The sequence below is a fragment of the Bubalus bubalis genome, chromosome 15, assembly GCF_019923935.1.
Source record: "Bubalus bubalis isolate 160015118507 breed Murrah chromosome 15, NDDB_SH_1, whole genome shotgun sequence".
NCBI classification, from domain to species: domain Eukaryota; kingdom Metazoa; phylum Chordata; class Mammalia; order Artiodactyla; family Bovidae; genus Bubalus; species Bubalus bubalis.
The window spans coordinates 9,219,045-9,244,833 of NC_059171.1; the positions used below are offsets into that span (position 1 = coordinate 9,219,045).

Here is a 25,789-nt window from a genome sequence, read left to right on the forward strand (position 1 = left end):
CTGCAGCCTACCAGGCTCCTCCGTCCATGGGATTTTTCCAGGCAAGAGTACTGGAGTGGGTTGTCATTTCCTTCTCCAGGGGATCTTCCCAACCCAGGGATCGAACCCAGGTCTCCCGCATTGTAAGCAGACGCTTAACCATCTGAAAGATAAGGCTTAAAGATCTCAAAGAATTCATAATTTAATTTGGGTGGATTAGATATTAATGATAACTTTTTCTACATAAATTTTTGGACTAAGAATTTTAGGTTTAGCTTTTTTGTATGTACTGTACTATAAAAGTCTATAAGGAGATGGAAAAAAAGACTTCATTAATTTTATCAAATTACATCATCACTGTCATTTTAAGATCTATTGCTAAATATGTCAGAGGTTTAAGTCATTTATTTAATCCAAGCTATTGAATTTTTAAAAAATTACTGATTATTTTCCTGGTGTTTAGTAAGAGTTACATAATGATGTGTTGGTAAATCCAAAAAACTCTTGGAGTGGAGAATATGGCATGGGGTGGTAGAGAAGTGTGATTTGTTGCACTTGCCAATTTCCATGGTATAAATATTTTCAAGCTACCACCATGCTCTCATTAAATGTGGAGCTTGAAAAGATATGTACACAGCTGAAAAGATGTCAAAATAGCTGGACTGAGTTGTCTTCAAAAAAATCATATATGTTTTATTTTCTAAAACAGATATATTCAGAAGTATATATTCAAATTCTATATATTGCATAGAAACTCTTCAAATTTTGAACTCCATGGTACATTGCAAATGATTAGTCTTACTAAAGCTTTTTATATCTAACTTTGTAAGGATACATCTAATCCATTATATATATTTTATGCATATATGCCATGTGGATTATTGAACTTTTGTAGGAAAGCTTGTCTGATATTCAATTGTTAAAGATTCTTATACTCTGAAAATTCAACAAAATGTTTCCAAATTGGATAAAACATGTTTATGAATCATAAAAAATTTGCAAGGAAATACATATCACAGACAAATAATGAGCCAAATGTCTCAGCAAATCTTTTAATATTTCTTTAGTAATTCTTCTTCTGTAGCTCTAAATAAAATGAAATAAAAGTATTTCTAAACGAATTAATGTAGTGCCAACCTATTTATATATGTTTGTGTGTGTCTGTTTGTGAGACTAGGAAATAAAAGGAGTAAATACCAATCAATGTTCCACTATTTGTCCTTACCTAGGATTCATATTTTTATTTTTCCTGCGATCTTAAAGCCACTCTCCAATCTCTGATAATAGCAATGACATATTATATCTGAGGCTATAAATAAGAGCCCTTCTGTAGTAAGGCTAGGTCCTATTTTTAGGCAAATATTGAGTGATAATGATTACTACTGAGTGGTCAGTGGATGAGCTAAGTTGTGGTCACTTTTCATTTGGCTTGAAGTTCTAATTTACCATTTTGAGCCCATGGTAGCATAGCCTGAATCTATACGTACCTTCATAGCTCCTTCTCACAGGAGAAAAAGGGAAACAGAGGGCACCACTGGAGTACCTGGCATATGGTACTACATTTATGAAATCATACTTTTTAATTTATTTGGCTGTGCTGGGTCTTGGTTGTGGCACACGGGATCTTAGATCTTTGTTGCAGCATGTGGGATCTTTAGTTGTGGCGGGCGAACTTCTGGTTGCAGCATGTGAACCCTTAGTTGTGGCATGTGGGACTAGCTCCCTGACCAGAGATCAAACCTGGACCCCTGCATTGGGAGCATGGTGTCCTAGCCACTGGACCACCAGGTTAGTCCCCCCAATAAATATTGATTGAATGGGACAGGAAAATTGTGAGATCTTAAACTGTCATCTACTTTTGGATAGGCTATTAAATTCAAGGCTACTTTTGCATGAAGCCTTCCCTGGTTGCTCCAGAAGGACATCTTATTGTAAATTTCCATTCTCTTTCATTTTTAATCATATGCTATTTACCAATATTATCCTTGGCATGCAAGTTATGTAGTAATAATTACCTGAGATAATATTGGAATAATCAAAAGTCAGAGTTCAAAAATAATTAGTAGCCAACTGAAAATGTAAAATTAAAAGTGTTTGGAATTGATTTTGTTAAACATTCCCTGAGCCATCCAGGGATTCCCTGGTGCCTCAGATGGTAAAGCGTCTACCTGCAATGCGGGAGACCCCGGTTTGATCTCTGGGTCGGGAAGATCCCCTGGAGAAGGAAATAGCAACTCATTCCAGTACTCTTGCCTAGAAAATTCCATGGATGGAGGAGCCTGGTGGGCTACAGTACATGGGGTCGCAAAGAGTTGGACATGACTGAGTGATTTCACTTTGTTAAAACATTAGGCCACTGTTGATCTTCCCAATGTTCAACAAAGTCAGTAGTGAAAATCTCTAAGAATTCTCTCTGATTCAGCTCTGTTCCTCTTACAGAAGAAGCTACCCAGCCCTGCCTGAATCCAAAGTGTTCTTTAATCCTGGATTGCAGTGGATTGACCTTTTCTGACTATACTGGAGTCTCCATGCTTGTTGAGGTATTTGTGCAGCTTGTGTTTGGACTGATTCTTTCCCTTCTCTTTAGGAACAGTGTTTTTACGGACTCTTTCTCACCTCTGAGGTCGTGACCCTGCTCATTTCACCCATTCTCCCCAAAAGACATAGACTTTGTGCCTCCCACTACAGTAGATTTCCTTTCAAGAGATTTCATGAAGTTTCTAGCTATGCGTGTATCAGGAGGGTGTGAGGGGAGTAGAGTAGGTATTCACGTGGTGCATGAGTTTTTACATTTTCAGTTAACTACTAATTATTTTTGAACTCTGACTTTTGATTATCACAATATTATCTGAGAATATGTATTTGAGATGTAGGGGGCATAGTACATGCTGGGCAGTCAACTCCTAGGCTTCTAGAAAGAAGGAGAAAAGCCCCTTCCATGAGCAAGTGCCCTGAAGTTGGCAAGATATGGTCTTTCATATCGTGGATGGGTACAGTCTGACCTGAAACCATTCCTGGCCTGAATTATTGAGAAACTACCTCACAGGCAGGGACAGGTGGATCTTTGGAAGCTCAGAGGAGAGCACAGCAACAAGTGTGTGGAAGGCAAAGTAGAGAGATTTCAGCACAAAAATCGGCACTGACCAACGTTTCCCAGACTGAGATGGTTGACTGCACGGCCGCCCACCACGGCGAGGGGGGCTGGGTGCTGAGGCGCGGGGTTCAGGGGTCTGACCCCAGGGAGAGGACTGGGATTGACTGCCGTGAAGACACTCAGAGGGGGCTCATACGACACAGCTGAGGGAAAAGCCTGGGACTGCCAGAGGGGCGACAGGTCATTGCCTCCACTTCTGCATGCTCACAGATGTTAGGACACGTGAGTGTCCTTCGTGAGTGCCTGCGGTGGGACTGGCTGCAGCTGCTGTCTGCAACCCCAGAGGGGTTTTGGCTGGCTGCTAGCAAGGCCAACGTGAGTGCCAGAGGCAGGACAAGTCACGGCTCTGGTCTGCAGCCTCAGAGGTGGACACGCCGGCCAGCCACTGGAAAGGTTGGCATGAGCGCCAGAGGCAGAACTAGTCACGGCTCTGGTCTGCAGTCTCAGAGGCAGGCACACCGGCCAGCTGCCGTCAAGGCCAGTGGGAGTGCCACAGGCAGGGGATGAGTAGCACCGCAGGCCCAACCCCAGGGGTCGCAGGTGCAGGAAGCTGCGAGCAGGCACAAGTCATAGCCCACACCTTCCCGGAGCTCGTGCACCTTGGCGTTGCCGAGGTTCCCATGACCCAGGGCCAGTTCCCCTGAGAGAGTGCTTGACCTGCCTCGGGCTGCAGCAACTCCGAAGGCCTTTACTGCCCCAGGCCCTCCTCGCACGTTCCACTTGCACCTGCCATATCCCTCCCTCTTCCCAGCCCAGCTGAGTGAGTGAGTCCGATACGCCTCTGCGTCTGCCCCATCTTGTCTGGGTGGGAAACAGACACCAGAGCGTAGCCTACAGAGGCAGGGCAAAACCCGTGTGTGAGCCACAGAGGCTGTGTGACCAAAGAGGAAGTGAATTTCCTCCTGCAGCCACAGGAGCAGCAGATTAAATCCCCACAATTGGCTTGAGGGTGTGGCGTTTGGGGGCAGTTGTGGAATTTGGAAGCAAGTACAAGTTGGAGTGTGGACAGGTTTGAGTCTGAGCTGACCCCACAGTGCCCACAGCAGGTCTGGAGACCTTCCTAGAAATATTGGAGGTCTTTTTGATGAGGCACATTAGCTGGAACTCACTGTGTGGCAGGAAAACTGAGAACTGAGGCCACAGGAAAATAGTCTTCTTACCACCTCTCTCTCTCTTTTTTCATTTTGTTCTGTTGTTCTTTTTTTATTAGTACTTTAATACTTATTTTTTACTTAATTTTTCCTTTTGTAAAGCTTTTATTTTTAAGTAAGTTTATTTTATTTTTTCCTATTTCTACACTAGTATTTTGTTCTGTTGTACTTTTTTCATGTTTTTGGTTCTGAATTTTTTCTAGACTAGTTTATTGTGTGTGTTATTTATGGGTTTGCTTATTGGTTTGGTTGCTCTCTTCCTTTGTGGTTCCACTTTTTAAATTTTTAGTTTTTTGTCTTATTTTCTTTTTTTTGAGTATGAGTGTATGAGTCTCAATGTCTGTTCTTGTCTGTTCAGTGTTACTTTTATCATTTGTCTTGGGGATTTGTCTGCCCATTCATTTTTTGTTTGCATGTTTGTTTGATTTTTTTTTTTCCTATTTATTTTCTTTTCTCTTCCATGCTGTGTGGCTTGTGGAGTCTTGTTGCTCCAGCCAGGGGTTGATTTTGAACCTCCGAGGTAGAAGGTCCAAGTTCAGGATGTTGGATCACCAGAGATCTCCTGACGCTGTGAAATATTAATTGGCAAGAACTCTCCCAAAGGCCTCCATCTCAGTGCTAAGACCTGGCTCCACCTAAAAGCCAGCAAACTCCAGTACTGGACACCTCATGCCAAACAATTAGCAAAACAGTAACACAAACCTACCCATTAATAGACAGGCTGCCCAAAGCCATACCAAGCTCACAAACACCCAAACACACCACTGGATATGACAGTGCCTTTCAGAGGAACAAGATCCAGCTCTGCTCACCAGAACACAGGCGTCTGGCTTCTTACCAGGAAGCCTTCAGAAGGGACTGGTCAGAACCCACCCACTGGGGGCAGACTTCAAAATTAAGAGGAACTAAGGCCTTATAGCCTTCAGAAAAGAGACCCCAAACACAATAAATGAAGTGGAAAAAAAACAAAACAAAAACAGAGAAACATGCATCAGATGAAGGAACATAGTAAAAACTCACAACACCAAACACATGAAGATGAAATAGGGTGTCTACTAGAATTCAGAGGAATGATAGTAAAGATGCACCAAAATCTTGGCAATAAAATGGAGGCATAGATAAGTAGAATGGAGGGATGGATTGAGAAGATACATGAAGAGTTTAACAAGGACATGGAAGATATAAAGAATAGAATATCAGCAATGAACAATACAATAAGAGAAATAAAAACACACTAAAGGAAACCAATAGCATAATAACTGAGGCAGAAGAATGTTTAAGTGAACTGGAAGAGAGCATGGTAGAAGCAGAGCAGAGCAAATAACTGAAGCAGAGCAGCATAAAGGAAAAAAATGAAAAGAAATGAGGACAGTCTCAGAGACATCTGGGACAATATTAAGCACACCAACATTCAAATTAGAGGGATTCCAGAAGAAGAAGAGAAAAAGAAAGTGTATGAGAAAGTACTGAAGTATAGTCAAAACTTTCTCTAACATTAGAAAGGAAATAGTCACCCAAGTCCAGGAAGCACAGAGAGTCCTACACAGGATAAACACAAAGAAAAACATGCCAAGATACATATTAATCAAACTAACAAAAATTAAACACAAAGAAAAAAGAAACGAGGGAAAAGCAACAAATAACATACATGGGAATTCCCATAAGAGTAACAGCTGACCTTTCAGCAGTAACTCTGCAGGCTAAGAGGGAGTGGCAGAATATACTTACAGTGATAAAAGGGAAAATATGAGACCAAGATTACTCTATACAGAAAAAATCTCATTCATATTTAACAGAGAAATCAAAGGCTTTACAGACAAGCAAAATTAAGAGAACTCAGCAACACCAAACCACCTTTATTTACAACAAATGCTAAAAGAGCTTCTCTAGACAGGAAACACAAAAGAAAAGGCCTACAAAAACAAAGCCAAAACAATAAAGTAAATTGCAATAGGATCATACATATCAATAATTACTTTAAATGTAAATGGATTAAATGCTTGAATCAAAAGACACAGACTAGCTGAATGGATACAAAAGCAAAACCCCCTACATATGTTGTTTATAAGTGACCCACTTCCCACATAGGGACACAAACAGACTGAAAGTGAGAGGCTGGAAAAAGATTTTCCATGCAGATGGAAATTAAAAAAAAAAATAAAGACTTTAACAACAGACAAGGAATGATCTTAGATTGATCAAGGGATCAATCCAAGAAGATGATATAATAATTATAAATATATATGCACCCAACATAAGAGCACTCCAATGCATAAGACAAATGCTAACAGACATAAAAGGGGAAATCAACAGTAACACAAAAATAGTGGGGGACTTTAACACTTCACTCATGCCAACGGACAGATCATCCAGACAGAAAATTGAATAAGGAAACACAAGCCTTAAATGACATTTTGGACCAGAAGGACCTAATTGATATCTAAAGGACATTTTATGCAAAAGTAGTAGAATTCACTTTTTTTCTCAAGTGCACATGAAACATTCTCCAGGATAGATCAAATCTTGGGTCACAAATCAACCCTTCATAAATTTAAGAAAATTGAAATTGCATCAAGCATTTTTTTTCTGACCATAATGATATAAGATTAGATATCAATTACAGGAAAAGACTGTAAAAAACAAAAACCACTTGGAGACTAAGCCATATACTTCTACATAACCAAGAGGTCACTGAAGAAATCCAAGAGGAAATCCAAAAGTACCTAGAAACAACAAAATCACAACAACTCAAAACATATGGGATGCAGTACGAGCAGTGTTAACAGGAAAATTTATGGAATACAAGCTTAACTCAGGAAATGAGAAAAATATCAAGTAAACAACCTAACATTACACCCAAGGCAACTAGAAAAAGAAAGAAGGGAAAAAGAAAACAACCAAAGGTAGTGAAGGAAAGAAATTATGAAGATCAGTGTACAGTGTTTTAATCACTCAGTCATGTGACTGACTCTTTGTGAGTCAATGTCCAACTCTTTGTGATGCCATGGACTATATAGCTCTCCAGGCTCCTCTGTCCATGAAATTCTCCAGGCAAGAATACCAGAGGGGGTTGCCATTCCCTTCTCCAGGGGACTTTCCCAAACCAGGGATTGAACCTGGGACTCCTGCACTGCAAGCAGATTCTTTACCATCTTTTTATTTACTTCTGCTCAGATGAAGATCAGAGCAGAAGTAAATTTAAAATTAAAAAAATGAAGGAAACAATGCCAAATATTAATAAAAACAGAAGCTGCTTCTTTGAGAAGATAAATGAACTTGACAAACCATTAGCCAGACTCATCAAGAAAAAAAAGGGAGAAAATTCAAAACAAGAAAATTAGAAATGAAGAAGTTGTAACAGACAACACAAAAATAGAAAGGATCAAAAGAGAGTATTATGAGCAATTATATGTCAATAAAATGGACAACCTGGAAGAAATGGGCAAATTCTTAGAAAAGTACAACCTTGCAAGACTGAAACAGGAAGAAAAAGAAAATAAGAGCAGACCAATCACAAGCACTGAAATTGAAACTGTGATCAAAAATCTTCCAACAAACAACAGCCTAGGGCCAAATGGCTTAAAAGGCAAAAAGTAGCGAACTTTTAGAGAAGAGCTAACACCTATCCTGCTCAAACTCTTTCAGAAAATTGCAGAGGGAGGAAAACTGATGAAAATAGATGCAAAATTCCTCACAGAAATATTAGCAACGACACATTAAAACTGGCATAGAAGGAACCTACCTAAACATTATAAAGGCCATATACATCAAACACAGCAAACATTATTCTCAATTGTGAAAAAATGAGAGCATTTTCTCTATGATCAGGAAAAAGACCAGGGTGCCCACTCTTGCCATTATTATTTTGTATAGTTCTGAAAGTGCTAGCCATGGTGCTCAAAGAAGGAAAAAAAATAAAAAGAATCCAGATTGGAAAACAATTAAAACTCTCAATGATTGCAGATGACATGATGCTATAGTATCTAAACCCTAAAGATGCTACCCTAAAATTACTAGAGCTAATCAATGAATTTAGTAATTTCCCAGGATACAAAATTAAAACACAGAAATCTTTTGCACTCCTATGCAATAATAATCAAAAATTGAAAAGAGAAATTAAGGAATCAATGCCATTCACCATTGCAACAGAAAGAATAAAATATCTAGGAATAAACCTACCTAAGGAGACAAAACACCTGTATTCAGAAAACTATAAGATACTCATGAAAGAAATCAAAGATGATAAAAACAGATGGAGTGATAACCATGTTCTAGGATTGGAAGAATCAATATTGTGAAAATGAGTATACTACCCAAAGCAGTCTACAGATTCAGTGCAATCCCCATCACATTCAGCTCAGTTCAGTTCAGTTGCTCTAGTCATGTCCAACTCTTGGCGACCCCATGGACTGCAGCACACCAGGCTTCCCTGTCCATCACCAACACACAGAGCTTACTCAAACTCATGTCCATCGACTTGGTGATGCCATCCAACCATTTCATCCTCTGTTGTTCCCGTCTTCTCCCACCTTCAATCTTTCCCAGCATCAGGGTCTTTTCAAATGAGTCAGTTCTTCTCATCAGGTGGCCAAAGTATTGGAGTTTCAGCTTCAGCATCAGTTCTTCTAATGAATATTCAGCACTGATTTAATGGCATTTTTCACAAAACTAGAGCAAATAATTTTACTGTTTGTATGGAAACATGAAGACCCCAAATAGCCAAAGCAATCTTGAGAAAGAAAAATGGAGTTGGAGAAATCAATCTTCCTGATGTTTGACTATTCTACAAAGCTATGGTAATCAAGACAGTACAGTACTGGCACAGAAACAAAAATTTGTGTCAAAGGAACAAGATAGAAAGTCCTGAGACAAACCTACATGCCTATGGACACCTTCTCTTTGACAAGGAGGCAAAAATATACAATGGATAAATGATAATTTTGTCAGTAAGTGGTGCTGGGAAAACTGGACATTACGTGCAAAAGAATGAAATTTGAACACTGCCCAACACCATACATGAAAATAAACTAAAAATGTATTAAAGACCTAAATATAAGGCTAGAAACTGTAAAATTCGGAGGAAAACATAGATACAACACTCTGATATAAATTGCAGCAAGATCCTCTTTTGGAAATAAAAAAAAAAGTAAACAATGGGACCTAATTAAACTTATAAGCTTTTGCACAGCAAAGGAAACTAAATAAGATGAAAAGAAAACCCTTAGAATGGGAAAAAGTAATAGCAAATTAAGCAACTGATAAAGGATTAATTTCCAAAATGTACCATCAGCTCATGGAACTCAGTATCAGGAAAACAAAAACCCCAATCAGTCAAACAAACAACAACAACAACAACAACAAAATGGGCAGAAGACCTAAAGAGAGATCTCTCCAAAGAAGACATACAGATGGCCAACAAACACAGGAAAAGATGCTCACTATCATTCATTATTAAAGAAATGCACATCAAAACTACATTGAGATACCACCTCAGACTGGTCAGAGTGATCATCATCAAAAAATCTACAAGCAATAAATGCTGGCAAGGATGTGAAGAAAAGACAACCCTCTTGCACTGTTGATGGAAATGTAAATTGATAGAACCACTCTAGAATAGTATGGAGATTCCTTAAACACACACACACACACACACACACAAAACTAGAAGTAAAACTACCATATGACCCAGCACTCCCACTACTGGGCATATGCCCTGAGAAAATCATAATTCAAAAAGATACACATTTACCCCAATGTTCATTTCAGCACTGTTTACAATAGCCAGGACATGGAAGCAACCTAGATGTCCATCAACAGATGAATGGATAAAGAAATTGTGGTACACATGTTCAATGGAATATTACTCAGCCATAAAAAGGAACACATTTGAGTCAGTTGAACTCAGGTGTATGAACCTAGAGCCATTATACAGAGTGAAATAAGTCAAAAAGGGGAAAACAAATATATATTAATGCATATATATGGAATCTATAAAATGGTACTGATGAACCTATTTGCAAGGCAGCAATGAGACATAGATATAGAGAATGGATTTGTAGACATAGCAGGGGAAGGAGAAGTTGGGATGAATTGAGAGAGTAACTTTTAAATATTTACCCTACTAGTGTAAAATAGGTAACTAGTGGGAAGTTATATAATACAGGGAGCTCAACCTGGTGCTCTTGGATGACCTAGTTTGGATGAGATGGGAATGGGAGGGAGGCTTAGGAGGGAGCGAATATATGAATACTTATAGCTGATACATGATGTTGCACAGCAGAAACAAACATGACTAAATTTAAAGCAGTTATCCTCCAATTAAAAAAAATAATAAAAAAGTAAAAAAAGGAAAGAAGGAGAAAAGTCCCTTCCCTGGGCAAATGGCAGGATGTGGTCTCTCATAATATAGATGAGACCTGAAACCCTTCCTGGTCTCTGAAATAATGCCCAGTGCAGTAAGGCACTTTGCTCCATTCTGTATTGGGTCCCTACAATCCTGGTTGCAAAAAATAAAACAGTTTTATCTCTTTAAAACCGAAGTCTTCATTTTTCAGATGGAATACTTAATTTTGCCAATTCGAGGGAAACTCAGAAACTTCTGGGCTTCCCTGGTGGCTCAGATGGTAAAGAATCAGCCTGCAATGTGGGAGACCCTGGTTTGAGTCCTGTGTTGGGAAGATCCCCTGGAGGAGGGCATGGCAACCCACTCCAGTATTCTTTCCTGGAGAATCTCCATGGACAGAGGAGCCTGGCGGGCTACCATCCATGAAGTCGCAAAGAGTCAGACACAACTGTGTGACTAAGGATGTGCACACACAGACACCTCCATAATTGTTTCCTTTTTATTTTTTTAGTTCAAAGTCAATAAGGAATGTACTCCCTTTCTTATTTCCACTTATTCTCTCCCCCAATACCCCAAATATGTGGGAGGATCTTGAGGTTTAGCCCATGTCTGTTTCTCAGCTTCCCTCAGCCGCCCATTAGCTTCTGCTGTGTGGAACTTGATTCTCCTCACCTTGGCTGTTTCCTCCCCAGTGGTTCTCTTACTCTGGGCTCAAACAGTCTCCTGCTGTGTGAGACTTTGTATTCTGTCAAAAACTTAATCATAGCCTTTGATAATTTCTGGGGCTCTTTCCCTACCTATTTCCCTCCTTTCCATTATTCTTGCTCATCAATGTACCCACTTGATCCTCCCTGAATGCCAATTCTGTCTTCTCAGCTCTGTGAAGTGGCTGCATTTTGCATGGGTCCCCTATCATGTAGTGGCCCACAAACCGCTTTGCAGCAGAAAGCTGAGATGATCTGAGAGCTGGCCTCTTTTGTTTTCTTTCTCTCAGAGAACTCAATCCTTTGCTGCCTGTCCCCATTGCTGGAAAGCAGTTTATATATTTTGTCCAGTTGTCTACTTACTTAGGGAGGATAGGATAGTCTTTATATTGGTTACTCAGCATGGCCAGAAGTCAAAATTGAACATTGACTTTTAAAGAATTAAGACCAGGGCAGTCTTTAGAAGAACTTTTGTAGATTTTGATTATTTCCTCATGGTGTTGCATAACTGTGTCTCCACTCATATTTTAAATTTGAAATGTCCAAACTTTGAAACTCAAAATAGTGCAAAGGTCAGCTTTAGTCTGGCTTTCCTGTAAAGATAGACTGGGGCTATGTGAAGGGAAGGACCTTAAATATGTGACAGTCAGAATATAGTCTCAGATCTAGCATGCTTACTGGGAGGTGTTAAGGAAATTGTCTAACCTGCCTGGATCTCAGTTTATTCATTTCGTGAAAATGAGGGAATGACTTTGTTTCAGAACTAGTACGTATTAAAAAAAAAACAAATTATGCAAAAGAACTGGGTTGAAGTTTCCTAGGCCTTAAATCCAGTGGCTATTTTTGGTCAGTCATCCTTTTCCTCATGTAATATGCTTTCATATTCTTGTTGCTCACCACAAAAACTTCTCATAATTTGACATATGGGTCAACCTCAGTTCTTTTCTTGCTTCTAAATCTAGACTGGAAACAGATAGTCCCTCATCATTGGAGGGCTTCTATGTTCCACACTTTTACTTACTGTGTTGCCAAGGTCTGGAAGAGCACTGTTAAACCAGTTTTTATAAGGATCACATGGGGGGCTAATTTAAGATGTAGTCTTCTGATGGTAACCTAAAGTGATCATTTTGAAAAGTATTTGTTGTTTTTTCCAGTTGCTAAGTCATGTCCAACTCTTTGCAACCCCATGGACTGCAGTAGACCAGACTCCTCTGCCTTCCTCTATCACCCAAAATTTGTTCAAATTCATGTCCATTGAGTTGGTGATGCTATGAAACCATCCCATCCTCTGTCGTCCCCTTCTCCTCTTGCCTTTAATCTTTTCCAGCATCAGAGTCTTTTCCAATGAGTCAGCTCTTCACATCAGGTGGCTAAAGTATTGGAGCTTCCCCAACAATCATTCCAATGAATATTCAATGTTGATTTCTGTAGGACTGACTGATTTGATCACCTTGCTGTCCAAGGGACTCTCAATAGTCTTTGAAAATATCACAATTCAAAAGCATCAGTTCTTTGGCTCTTAGCCTTCTTTATGGTCCAACTCTCACATCTGTACTTGACTACTGGAAAAACCATACCTTTGGCTATCCGGACCTTTGCTGGCAAAGTGATGTCTCTGCTTTGAATACCTCGTCTAGGTTTGTCATAACTTTCCTTCCAAGGAGCAAGTGTCTTTTAATTTCATGGCTACAGCCACCATCTATAGGGATTTTGGAGTCCAAGAAAAAATGCCATTGCTTCTACTTTTTCCTCTTCTATTTGCCATGAAGTGATCAGACCAGATGTCATGATCTTATTTTTTAAATACTGCATTTCAAGCCATGTACATCTGTGCATGACTACTGGAAAGACCATAGCTTTGACTATATGGACCTCTAGTCTTTCCCATTCTGTTATTTTTCCCTCTTTCTATTGTTCATTGAAAAGAGCCTTCTTCTCTCTCCTTGGTATTCTCTGGAATAGCATTCAGTTGGTTATATCTTTCCCTTTCTCCCTTGCTTTTCACTTTTTCCTCAGCTATCTGTAAAGCCTCCTCAGATACCCACTTTGCTTTCTTTCAATTCTTCTTCTTTGGTATGGGTTTGGTCATTACTTCCTGTACAATGTTATGGACCTCTGTACATATTTCTTCAGGTACTCTGTCTGTCATATCTAATCCCTTGAATGTATTCATTACCTCCACTGTATAATTGTAAGGGATTTGATTTAGATCATTCCTGAATGGCCTGTAGGTTTTCTCCACTTTCTTTAGTTTAAGCCTGAATTTTGCTATAAGGAGCTGATGACCTGAGCCACAGTCTTGTTTTTTCTGACTCTATAGTTTCTCCATCTTCAGTTTCAAAGAATGTAATCAATCTGATTTTGGTATTGACCATTTGGTGATGTCCACATGTAGAGTTATCTATGACCAATGTGTTCTGTCGGCAAAACTCTGTTAGCCTTTGCCCTGCTTCAACTTGTACTCCAAGGCCAAACTTGCTAATTAGTCCAGGTATCTCTTGACACCCTACTTTTGCATTTCAATCCCCTATGATGAAAACGACATCTTTTTTTGGTGTTAGTTCTAGAAGATCTTGTAGGTCTTCGTAGAACCAGTCAACTCCAGCTTCTTCAGCATTGGTGGTTGGGCATAGACTTGGATTATTGTGATGTTGAATGGTTTGCTTTGGAAACAAACTGAGATCATTCTGTCATTTTTGAGATTGCACCCAAGTGCTGCCTTTCAAACTCTTTTATTGATTATGAAGGGTACTTTATTTCTTCTATGGGAATCTTGCCAACAGTAGTAGATATATTGGTCATCTGAATTAAATTCACCCATTCCCATTCATTTTAGCTCATTGATTCCAAAGATGTTAGTGTTCATTCTTGTCATTTTCTGCTTGACCATGTCCAATTTACCTTGATTCATGGACCTAACATTCCCGTTTCCTGTGGAGTATTGTTCTTTATAGCATCGGATTTTGTTTTCACTACCAGGCACATCCACAGCTCAGCGTTGTTTCTGCTTTTGCCCTTCTTGTATTTCTTTTTCTTTGGGATTGTTTTGGTCATGCCTCCTATACAATGTAACTAGCTTCCATCCATAGTTCTTCAGGCATTCCATCTACCAGATCTTATGCCTTGAATCTATTAGTCACCTCCTCTATATAACAATAAGGAATTTGACTTAGGTCATTCCTGAATGGCCTAGTGACTTTCCCTACTTTCTTCAATTTAAGCCTGAATTTTGCAATAAGGAGCTCATGATCTGAGCCACAGTCGCCTCAACTGCAGGTCTTGTTTTTGCTTACTATACAGAGCTTCTCCAACTTTGGCTGCAAAGAACATAATCAATCTTATTTCAGTATTGACCATCTGGTGATGTCCATATGTAGAGTCGTTTCTTCAGTTTTTGGAAAAGGGTGTTTGCTATGACCAGAGTGTTCTCTTAATAAAACTCTGTTAGCCTTTGCCCTACTTCATTTTGTACTCCAAGGCCAAACTTGCCTGTTATTCCAAGTATATCTTGACTTCCTACTTTTGCATTCCAATCCCCTATGGTGAAAAGGATATCGTGTGTGTGTGTGTGTGTGTGTGTGTTAGTCTTGAAGGTATTGTAGATATTCATAGAACCAGCCAACTTCAGCTTCTTTATCGTCAGTGGTTGGGATATAGACTTGGATTACTGTAATGTTACATGGTTTGCCTTGGAAATGAACTGAGATCATTCTGTCATTCTTGAAATTCACTCAGATGCTGCATTCTGGATTCTTCTTTACTATAAGAGCTACTCCTAAGGAATTCTTGCCCACAGTAGTGGATATAATGGTCATTTGAATTAAATTGTCCCATTCCCATCCATTTTAGTTCACTGATTCCTAAAATGTCCATGTTTACTCTTGCCATCTGCTTGACGACATCCAATTTACCTTTGTCCACTAAAAAAACTGGTCGCAACCTGAAAGTACAGAGTTATTCTGTGGGAATGTGGCCCAGGAGCCAGCAGGTCTGAGCCTTGAGAAAACTGCTCCAGAGAGGTGGGAGGGGGAGTCAGGCTATATGCTAGTTTGAAACAAAGCGGGCAGGCAGTCTGAACATCAAAGATTATTGTGATGTAAGGAAAATTAGATAGCAAGTAAAAGAATGTAGCATTCTTCTGTGTTTGGGAAGATGCAAGCCTCTGGGCTCCCTGAATTTATTCCTTTCATATATACTTCTGCTATCTGGAGCCAAATCCTGTTCCCTGATTGTTTGCATCCTTAATTCCCTGTTCACCCTACGGGGTGGCAGACATGGTGGATGGCTGCTTCCTGTATCCCCCGGGCTCCTCAGCAGTCACCATGGAGTGTGGTGGCATCTGCGGGATCACAGGCACACTGTTCCCTTTTGGGAGCCTCATCCACATTCAGAGGCTGGAAATTGCTGGTGGCTGTGACATTTCTTGCCCACCAATATGGCAGGAAATATTTCATTCCACTCCTTAATTCATGGACCTAATAGTTCAGGTTCCTATGCAAAATCGTTCTTTATAGCATTTACTTTCACCACCAAAGTCATCCACAACTGAGTGTCATTTCTGCTTTGGCCCAGTGGCTTCCTTCTTTCTGGAGCTATTCGTAATTTCCCTCTACTCTTCTTCAGTAGCATGTTGGATACCTTCTGACTCAGGCAGCTCATCTTCCAGCATCATATCTTTTTTCCTTTTCATACTGTTCATGGAGTTCTTGTGGCGAGAATACTGGAGTGGGATGCCATTTCCTCCTCCAGGGAGGCATTTTGTTAGAACTCTTCACTATGACCCATTCATCTTGCATCACCCTGCACAGCATGGCTCACAGCTTCATTGAGCTACATAAGCCCCTTCACCACAACAAGGCTGCGATCCAGCATGGGGTTGAAATATTTAGAAATATTGAAACACTATGTTGTGTAACAGGAACTAACATAGTATTGTAAGCCAGTTATACTCCAACAACAAAGAAACAAAAACTCATAGAAAAAGAGATCAGATTTGTGGTAATCACAGGCAAGGGCTGAGGAGAGGAAGGAATTGGATGAATGCAGTTAAAAGTACAAGCTTCTGTTATAAGATAAATAAGTACTTGGGATGTAGGTATAAATATAATTAACATGGTTTTATGCTGCATATGAAAGTTGTTGAGAGAATAAATTCCGAGAGTTCTCATGACAAAGAAAAATATCTTTTTTTCTATTTCTTTAATTTTGTATCTATATGAGATGATCAATGTTCACTAAACTTCTCGTGGTCATCATTTCAGATTGTATGCAAGTCAAATCCATATGCTGTACACCTTAAACTTATACAGTGCTGTATGCCAATTATAACTCAATAAAAATGGAAGGAAAAAAAAATACGGACTTCCGAATCCTAGTCCTGGCCCAGTAATCTTCATTTTAAACAGTGTAGATTGTTTATGGATGATAAACAACATAGGTTGTTTATAGTCCAAGGTTTGTGTTTTGAGAAACACTACACTAGCATTGTACGTTTACTGGGGAAAGCCACTATGTATATTTGTTATCCAATTGTATTTAGACTTTGTTTTTGAATATACCCCAGTATTTATTAGCTACCTCTCTAGATACTGCAAATCGAGACTTAGAGTTAGTAACTATGAGGCAGTGGTTAACTATTCCCACTGAGTTTAAGATCTAAGGTTGAAAGTTCAGAGGAATTCAAATAATCTAAGTACTGGGAATGCTAAGAAAAAATTTTTTTTAATTTGTCTTATTTAAAAATGCTACACAATAGAATGAAGGAATAAATCAACTGATGCATAAATTTGAAGAAAATTGACATTTGTGCTTCTGTATACACACAACCAGCTGTTTTTTACTAGTTTGCTACTTTTAGTTTCCTTATCACTATTTATTTCATTATGATTACAGTAAATTATGATATGTGTTAAGAACATAGACTTTAAAGATAGACAAATTCTGGGCCCACATCTTGGCTGGATAACTAGTTCTAGGATCTGGATTTTAAGTATTTGTTTGCTCAAGTTGCTACTACTTGAGAATTTCTAGGACTTAAAAAAGGCAGGACCCTGCAGTATGCCAAGAAAATTAATTAGGATCTCTCATCTTGATGGACCATAAAAATGGAAAGTGGGCATCAAATTTGACTTTGATTGCAGTGAGGTTTTCAACTTACCATCCATGGATGGAGTTTAGAGACACCATGAATACATATAAATAACAAAACATTAAAGTAAGCAGATTTCATCATTTTCACAAATAGGTCCTTGACTTCCAATAAGACAGTTGAAAACAATTTTATATTATTCTTACAGGGAGGGAAAGGTGGGGTCTTTATTTTTATTAAATAAACTGGAGAACGTAAGCAGCAAAACTGAGTTATATAAATGGCAAATGTTTGCTGGCATCCATCTTCCTTCACGAAGACACAGTGCCACCCCCTGGTGGTACAACATCATTTTAAAAAAAATTTTAATTTATTTATTTTAATTAAGCAATGGCACCCCACTCCAGTGCTCTTGCCTGGAAAATCCCATGGACGGAGGAGCCTGGTAGGCTGCAGTCCAAGGGGTCGCTGAGAGTTGAACACGACCAAGTGACTTCCTACTTTCACTTTCCACTTTCATGCATTGGAGAAGGAAGTGGCAACCCACTCCAGTGTTCTTGACTGGAGAATCCCAGGTATGGGGCAGCCTGGTGGGCTGCCGTCTATGGGGTCGCACGGAGTCGGACACGACTGAAGCAACTTAGCAGCAGCAGCATTTTAGTTAGAGGCTAATTACTTTACAGTATTATATTGGTTTTGCCATACATCAACATGAATCCACCACGGGTGTACACGTGTTCCCAATCCTGAATCCCCCTCCCAAAATTCTCCTTTCTGAGCTTCTTATTTCTTCCTGTCAGCTATCCTGACTTAACTATGGGTGTATTATTTTAATTCTTCCAGGTTTACATGGACTGTAAGAACAAGAGTGTGGATGTGTATTTGGTCCATTGCACGGGTAAGGGAGTATCCTTGACTAACACTGGACATGATCCTTCTGCTGCTCCATGAATCCTTATATCACGTGTGCTTTCTTATAGCTTCCTTGATAAAAGCAATGAAATACTGTGGAAACCTAGATTCAGAGAAGCCAATTTTTTTTGAATCAGTATCTGCTGCGATAAGTAACATACATTTAAATAAGGTGAGTTGAACAAGTTGGTGTGCCAGAATCATAAGAAAATTGGAATGCAGAATCAAGTGTTTTGTGATTTTTATATTAGACTATTATTCCATTTGCATCTGAAAACCTATTAAAATGTGTCCCCTCCTCAGAGTCCTCTGCTCCAAACAAAGAAACTTTTTCATTCCCTTTTTGGACAACGTATGAACATTGTTTAAAAATTTGGAGTTTCCAGCAATATCACTGATTAAAGGATCTGGTGATCACCTATTAAGTGCAAACTGCTTGATTATAAAATAAATGCATCTTCCAGGATCTACTATCCTGGAAGTTGGAATCTACTTCTGTCAAATACAAAAACTTGAAATGTAACCAAATAGCTCTTAACTGCTCTAATACCCTTTACTCTAAGCTCATATATATTGCCATTTTTGGAAACAGTATGTGCAGAAGCCAGCACTCACATGGTCTGAAGTGTCTAAGTTATCTTCTAATACTGGGCTGTATGGTTAATTTTCCACACAGTCAAAGGCTTTGGCATAGTCAATAAAGCAGAAATAGATGTTTTTCTGGAACTCTCTTGCTTTTTCCATGATCCAGCGGATGTTGGCAATTTGATCTCTGGTTCCTCTGCCTTTTCTAAAACCAGCTTGAACATCAGGAAGTTCACGGTTCACATATTGCTGAAGCCTGGCTTGGAGAATTTTGAGCATTACTTTACTAGTGTGTGAGATGAGCGCAATTGTGTGGTAGTTTGAGCATTCTTTGGCATTGACTTTCTTTGGGATTGGAATGAAAACGGACCCTTTCCAGTCCTGTGGCCACTGCTGAGTTTTCCAAATTTGCTGGCATATTGAGTGCAGCACTTTCACAGCATCGTCTTTCAGGATTTGGAATAGTTCAACTGGAATTCCATCACCTCCACTAGCTTTGTTCATAGTGATTCTTTCTAAGGCCCACTTGACTTCACATTCCAGGATGTCTGGCTCTAGGTCAGTGATCACACCATCGTGATTATCTGGGTCATGAAGATCTTTTTTGTACAGTTCTTCTGTGTATTCTTGCCATCTCTTCTTAATATCTTCTGCTTCTGTCAGGTCCATAAACTCCAGTACTTTGGCCACCTCATGCGAAGTGTTGACTCATTGGAAAAGACTCTGATGCTGGGAGGGATTGGGGGCAGGAGGAGAAGGGGACGACAGAGGATGAGATGGCTGGATGGCTTTGCGTGACTCGATGGACATGAGTCTGAGTGAACTCCGGGAGTTTGTGATGGACAGGGAGGCCTGGCGTGCTGCGATTCATGGGGTCGCAAAGAGTCAGACACGACTGAGCGACTGATCTGATCTGATCTGATCTGATGGTTAATTTTAGAACTATCCCTAGAAATTTGATTTCCCACATTTTTTTTTTTTATTTTGAATTGTTTTCAGTTCAGTTCAGTTCAGTCGCTCAGTCATGTCCAACTCTTTGCGACCCCGTGAGTTGCAGCACACCAGGCCTCCCTGTCCGTCATCAACTCCTAGAGTTCACTCAGACTCACGTCCATCGAGTCAGAGATGCCATCCAGCCATCTCATCCTCTGTCGTCCCCTTCTCCTCCTGCCCCCAATCCCTCCCAGCATCAGAGTCTTTTCCAATGAGTCAACTCTTTGCATGAGGTGGCCAAAGTACTGGAGTTTCAGCTTTAGCATCATTCCTTCCAAAGAACTCCCAGGACTGATCTCCTTTAGAAAGGACTGGCTGGATCTCCTTGCAGTCCTAGGGACTCTCAAGAGTCTTCTCCAACACCACAGTTCAAAAGCATCAATTCCTTGGTGCTCAGCTTTCTTCATAGTCCAACTCTCACATCCATACATGACCCACTGGAAAAACCATAGCCTTGACTAGATGGGCCTTTGTTGGCAAAGTAATGTCTCTGCTTTTTAATATGCTATCTAGGTTGGTCATAACTTTTGCCTTTCCTTATTCCTGAAACAGCATTTATTGTCTCCCTGGGTCATCCTCATTACATGCAACCAGAACAGTATGCATTTACAAAGTAATAAAAATTTAAAAATAATAATGCTATTATTATTTCTACTGCTACTACTACTAAATATTATATGTTATGAACATTCATTGAGTGCTCATTATGTTCCAAGACTATGCTAAGAGCTTTACCTATATTTATTCACTAAACTCACCACAAGCTTATGAAGTAGATACTATTATTTAACCTATTGTTAGAAATGAGGAAACTGAGGTTCAGGGAAGTTTACTATTTGTAAATGGTAGAGCCAGTTTCAAAGTCAGCAGTCTGACCTGGCACTTAGGGCTATAAACTTCTATACTGTGATGCCTCAGAGAATTTCCATTTTCTTAGCTTGACGAGACAGCTGGCTTCAGTTTCCAATGTTCTTTTACCTATGGTTATCAACATAAAGTTAAGTAGCAATTGGGGCTTCCCAGGTGGCTCAGTGGTAAAGAATCCGCCTGCCAATGCAAGAACCACAGGAGACGCAGGTTCAATCCATGGATCAGGAAGAGCCCATGGAGGAGGAAATGGCAACCCACTCCAATATTCTTGACTGGAGAATTCCATGGACAGAGGAGCCTGGCAGGTTACACTCTGTGCGGTCGTCCGGAGTCGGACGTGACTGAGTGACTGAGCGCACGCACACACACACAACAAACCCAGTATTCCTGCCTGGAAAATTCCATAGACAGTGGAGCCTGGCTGTGTGCAGTCCATGGGGTCATCCATGAAGTCACAAAAGAGTCGGACAGGCACTTAGAAACTAAACAAGAAAACAACATGTAGCAAGTGCTAATTTCTTTCTCTTCTATTTCAGAATTTGAGCATACTCAGTGACCACAGTGAAATCTGAGACTCCTTTGCTGCAGTACCATTCCTTTAACAACTTCCCTGAAAAGGCCATACTCAAGTGTTTTGCACAAACTTTTTTGTTGTGTAGAACCTACAAATGACCTTTATGACGAGTGTGTGACTTTGTAACTGCATAACCTCTGCTCAAGGTTTGCCAACAATTTTATCTAATCTTTGTCAGTAAGTAAATTCACTTTGTAGGTTACTATATAGTTATCTTATGAAAATCAGTATGCATTTAGTTTTAGTGTACTGAAAGATAAACATGAATTTATTTCCTTTTTTTAATACCACAATATTTTGTGTTAATTTAGTTTTGTTATAAGTTGATTTGTAAAAGTGAGAAGTACTTTGTCCTATTATAGGAGATTTAGAACATTTGCAAGTCATTTGTAAAAATGCAGGATCATATGTAACTAATACAAAGAAACAACTTATCAAGTGTGCCATTTTCCCCTACCAAAAAAGCCATTAAGTATCAATAAGCCATGAAATATTCATGTAATATGATACAAAACACAGAAAGTAAGTCAAGCAAAAACAAATGACAAATTGGAAACCATTCTTCTTCATATCTTTCCATGCATGGAAGTCTTCAGGAATGTTTTCACATCACTTTTATCCCAGTGAAATCAGGTTCTTGACTTTGGTTTTGTTGCGACTATTAAAAATATTTAGGATCTTCAGACCTTAGCCTTAGTTTGCACATCCCCACCCATGAAAGTCTCTATTTTCAGCTTAAGTTTTGTTGGAACTAGAAAATGGGAAAGTTGCACATTTTATGTTTTTTTTTCACAAATATGATTTATAGATGAGAAAGTATCAACAGCAGAATAACTTTGTGCTATTTCCAATACAGGATTAGCTATAGTAGTTTGAGACTTTCCTATTTCAGAGAGATAGTCAATATACTATAATACATTTATCTGTCTAAGATAGATCTCCATAGAAGGCGTAATTTTTTTCTTTTGTTAGAGAAGAGCTTAGATAAATGCTTATCTGTAAACCCACTAAATCAACAGGGTAATTGACAAAGTAAAACCACAGGCCAGGCTGACTTGTGTAAGTTACTATTTTCATGTTTCTACATATATTTTAAATCACATATAGTTTTATATGTTTATCTACCAATTTGATTTACCTATGAAGAAATACCACTTTCAAAAATAGGTATAGACACATGCATTAATCTTAAGGCATTTTAGCTGTTCTAGAAATTACCAGTTGACAAAAAGCCAAGTACTTTGAAGTGAATTTGAGAAAGAGTTTGCAAACAAAATTAAAAGGCTTTAATTTTAGGTCATTTAGGTGTTTTTCTGGACATCTGTAAGAGAAAATGCTCATATCTGCCAAGTGATTTAATGGCCCCTAAATGGCACCCCACTCCAGTACTCTTGCCTGGAAAATCCCATGGACGGAGGAGCCAGGTGGGCTGTAGTCCATGGGGTCGCTGAGAGTCGGACATGACTGAGCGACTTCCCTTTCACTTTTCACTTTCATGCATTGGAGAAGGAAATGGCAACCCACTCCAGTGTTCTTGCCTGGAGAATCCCAGGGATGGGGGAGCCTGGTGGGCTGCCGTCTGTGGGGTCGCACGGAGTCAGACACGACTGAAGCGACTTAGCAGCAGCAGCAGCAAATGTATAACAAACATTCATATGGCCCTTGTTTTTAGCATTAAATCCTAAGCAGACAGTGTAAAAGATGAGTAATAAACATTTCAAATTTTTATAACTTATTTAGCTATGTTAATTTTGATTGACATGAAATACAAAAGTAGTTTTTGTCCCGCAGGAAGCCTCAATCCCTTCATCACTAATTTGGAATGAAATGAGTGAAGCCAATTTTCCTTCCCATCAAATACTGTTCCAAGAAAAGGTGGAAGTAATAGTTGAAAGTAAACTTTCCTTAAAAAGAGGAATTTCACTCTGCTTTGTCTGATTAAATTATTCCAGTCGTGGATGGTGGCAACACTCGCTGTCTCTAATCCATTGGTCATGGGCACATAAATTGATGTATTTCTGTGCAACTTTGGCCGATTATTAAATTTATGCACTGTAGACATTTTCTAATTTGTTAGAGATTATGGACTGTAGATGGAATTAAAATCATTACAGTTAATCGACGGATAGTTTCTTCTATTTTTTTATTGAAGCTAGCACACAATTCCTTGAGAAGATGTATTTGAATGCATTTCAGGGTTTATGGTAGATATTTAATGGATAAAGCTTAAAAGTCATAACTTTCAGCAAATATTATTGTTTCCAAAGTAAAAGAAGATCAAAACAAGGGTACCATAAACCCTTTGCTCTAAGGCTTATCCTGCATGCTAAGGTCACAGTGACTGTAAGACCTGGAGGAGCTCCCTGGAATTAAGTTTTGAGAGCCCATGACTCAGTATGAGTTTCACACACACAAGATCCTAAAATATAAATGTTTATTTCAAAACAGATATTGACAATAGAAAAACTACAATAAGGTCCTGATGCTAGAATGTTCCTAATCATGTTGAACTATTTTTATGAGATTACTTATTTTTGTATATGATAAACTACTTACATATTACTTATTATGGTAAAATAAAATAGGGAAAAATTAAAACTGACCTATAAGAGTGTTAAGGACTTAACAGAGGGACATACAATATACAAATTAACCATAAAGCAAATAACCAGGAAAAGACTGTTAATATTACATTTATACAGATTAAATGTCCTTAATTTACCATTTGTCTTTCATTTTAAAAATTATTTGCCCCCAATTGTATGATTCTAGTGTTAAAAGTCTAACTTGAATTACTTTGCAGTAATTTATTTGACAGATTTCTATTGTGTAAATGCGTAATGTAATGAGAAAAGAGATCTCTCTTTTTTAATGAAAATGTAAATGTGTTGATACCCTGTATGGATGATGTTTGACATTTAGTGTTTACCCAAATATGTTTTTGAATAGGCATATGACTGGAGGTGCTTGTTCTGCATTCTGCAATAGGGATGATCATCTAATTCAACATAGACTGTCCTTCTGGTATTGATTTTGTTGCCAGTTTTTCAATAGAGAGTTTAGTGAGGCTTGCACAATCTAGAGATTTCTAGTTACAAATTGTATCTAATATGTCACACTTATATTTTTATGTTTTTCAATATATTTAATTACTTTTTAAATAATCCTTTGCACTGACTCAGCATATAACAACCGATTTACATGGAAAATAAACTGAAATATGATTACTGTGTTAAATGGATTTCTGACTATTATTTCAAAGTACTTACTGAAGAGCAAATAGTACATTTTCCTTGCTTAGACTGACCTACAGAGTATTATGTGTTGAAAATTACTGGATTCAATATTCTTTGTAATTTATTCCTACAAAATTTCAGCCTAAAATTGTGAAGTGTTGTATGTCAATTTACAGAAGTTTAATAAAACTACTTTTTGCTGCAACACTACTTTTATGCAGTCCTTTAAACACCAAGTTTAAATCCTTTCTTGTTCTAATTTTAATTAATATGTAATTTAATTTGTTAATTTGTTTGGCTCTTTGTTTATATACTGTTGTTTGTCTTTTCTGAGTTTCTAGGCTGATCAATATTCTCCAGCATTTTAAAGGTTATTGTTCAAAGAACGAGAAGATAAGGCTCTCTTCCAGGTGTTGGAGATATGGCAGTGAATTAAGCAGAAAAAAAAAAAAAAAAAATCCCTGCCTTTATGGAGCTTACATCCTTACTGGGGAAGACAAAATAAATGGAATAAATTTTAAATACATGTATTTTAAGTTAAATGAAAATGTGTGCTAAGAATAGGAATAAATTAAGGAAAGAGGATAAAATGTGTGGCAGAAGGTGGGTGCTGTGTCCCGAGGTAGACTGGTAGGCATGGCGACTAATGAGAATGTCTTAGGAAGCTCAGGCTGCTGTAATCAAATAGCACAGACTGGAGAACTAAACAATAGACATTTATCTCTCAAAATTGAGTAGGCTGGGAAGTCAAAGATCAAAGTAGCACCTGACTCAGCTTCTGGTGAGAGCTTGTTTTATGTCTTGTAGACAGCTACCTTCTTGCTGTCCTCATATGCCCTCACATGTTGGAAAGAGCGTGCTCTCTTGTTTCTCTTCTAAACGATCCTATAATTCTGTAAGCTTAGGATTTCACTCTTGTGACCTTATTTAACCTTTATTACTTCCCTGTATGCTCAACCTCCACATACAGTTATACTGAGGGTTAGGGAAACACAAGTCCATAGCAGGGAGTTATAAATATCTTCTATATTAAAACATTCCTTTTTATGTCTGAAAATTAGGCTTGCTGGAATTTTATGTTAGGTTGGCTAAAACGTTCATTTGGGTTTTTCTGTAAGATGTTACAAAAAACCCATGTGAACTTTTTGGCTGACCCAATAGTGGAGGTGATGGAATTCCAGTTGAGCTCTTTCAAATCCT

At 38.8% G+C, this 25,789-nt stretch overlaps 1 protein-coding gene across 1 annotated transcript in view; it reads left to right on the forward strand.

The window, feature by feature from the left end:
• The window catches only part of SLC26A7 (solute carrier family 26 member 7), a 150,264-nt gene extending 127,426 nt beyond the window's left edge, over window positions 1-22,838 (forward strand). Inside the window, exons 16-19 of the mRNA XM_044928521.2 lie at window positions 2,419-2,519; window positions 18,263-18,317; window positions 18,400-18,503; window positions 21,316-22,838. Of these exons, the coding sequence (XP_044784456.2) occupies window positions 2,419-2,519; window positions 18,263-18,317; window positions 18,400-18,503; window positions 21,316-21,351 (296 nt within the window). The 3' untranslated portion in view covers window positions 21,352-22,838. The remainder of the gene's footprint in view (window positions 1-2,418; window positions 2,520-18,262; window positions 18,318-18,399; window positions 18,504-21,315) is intronic.
• The last annotated feature ends 2,951 nt before the right edge of the window (window positions 22,839-25,789 follow it).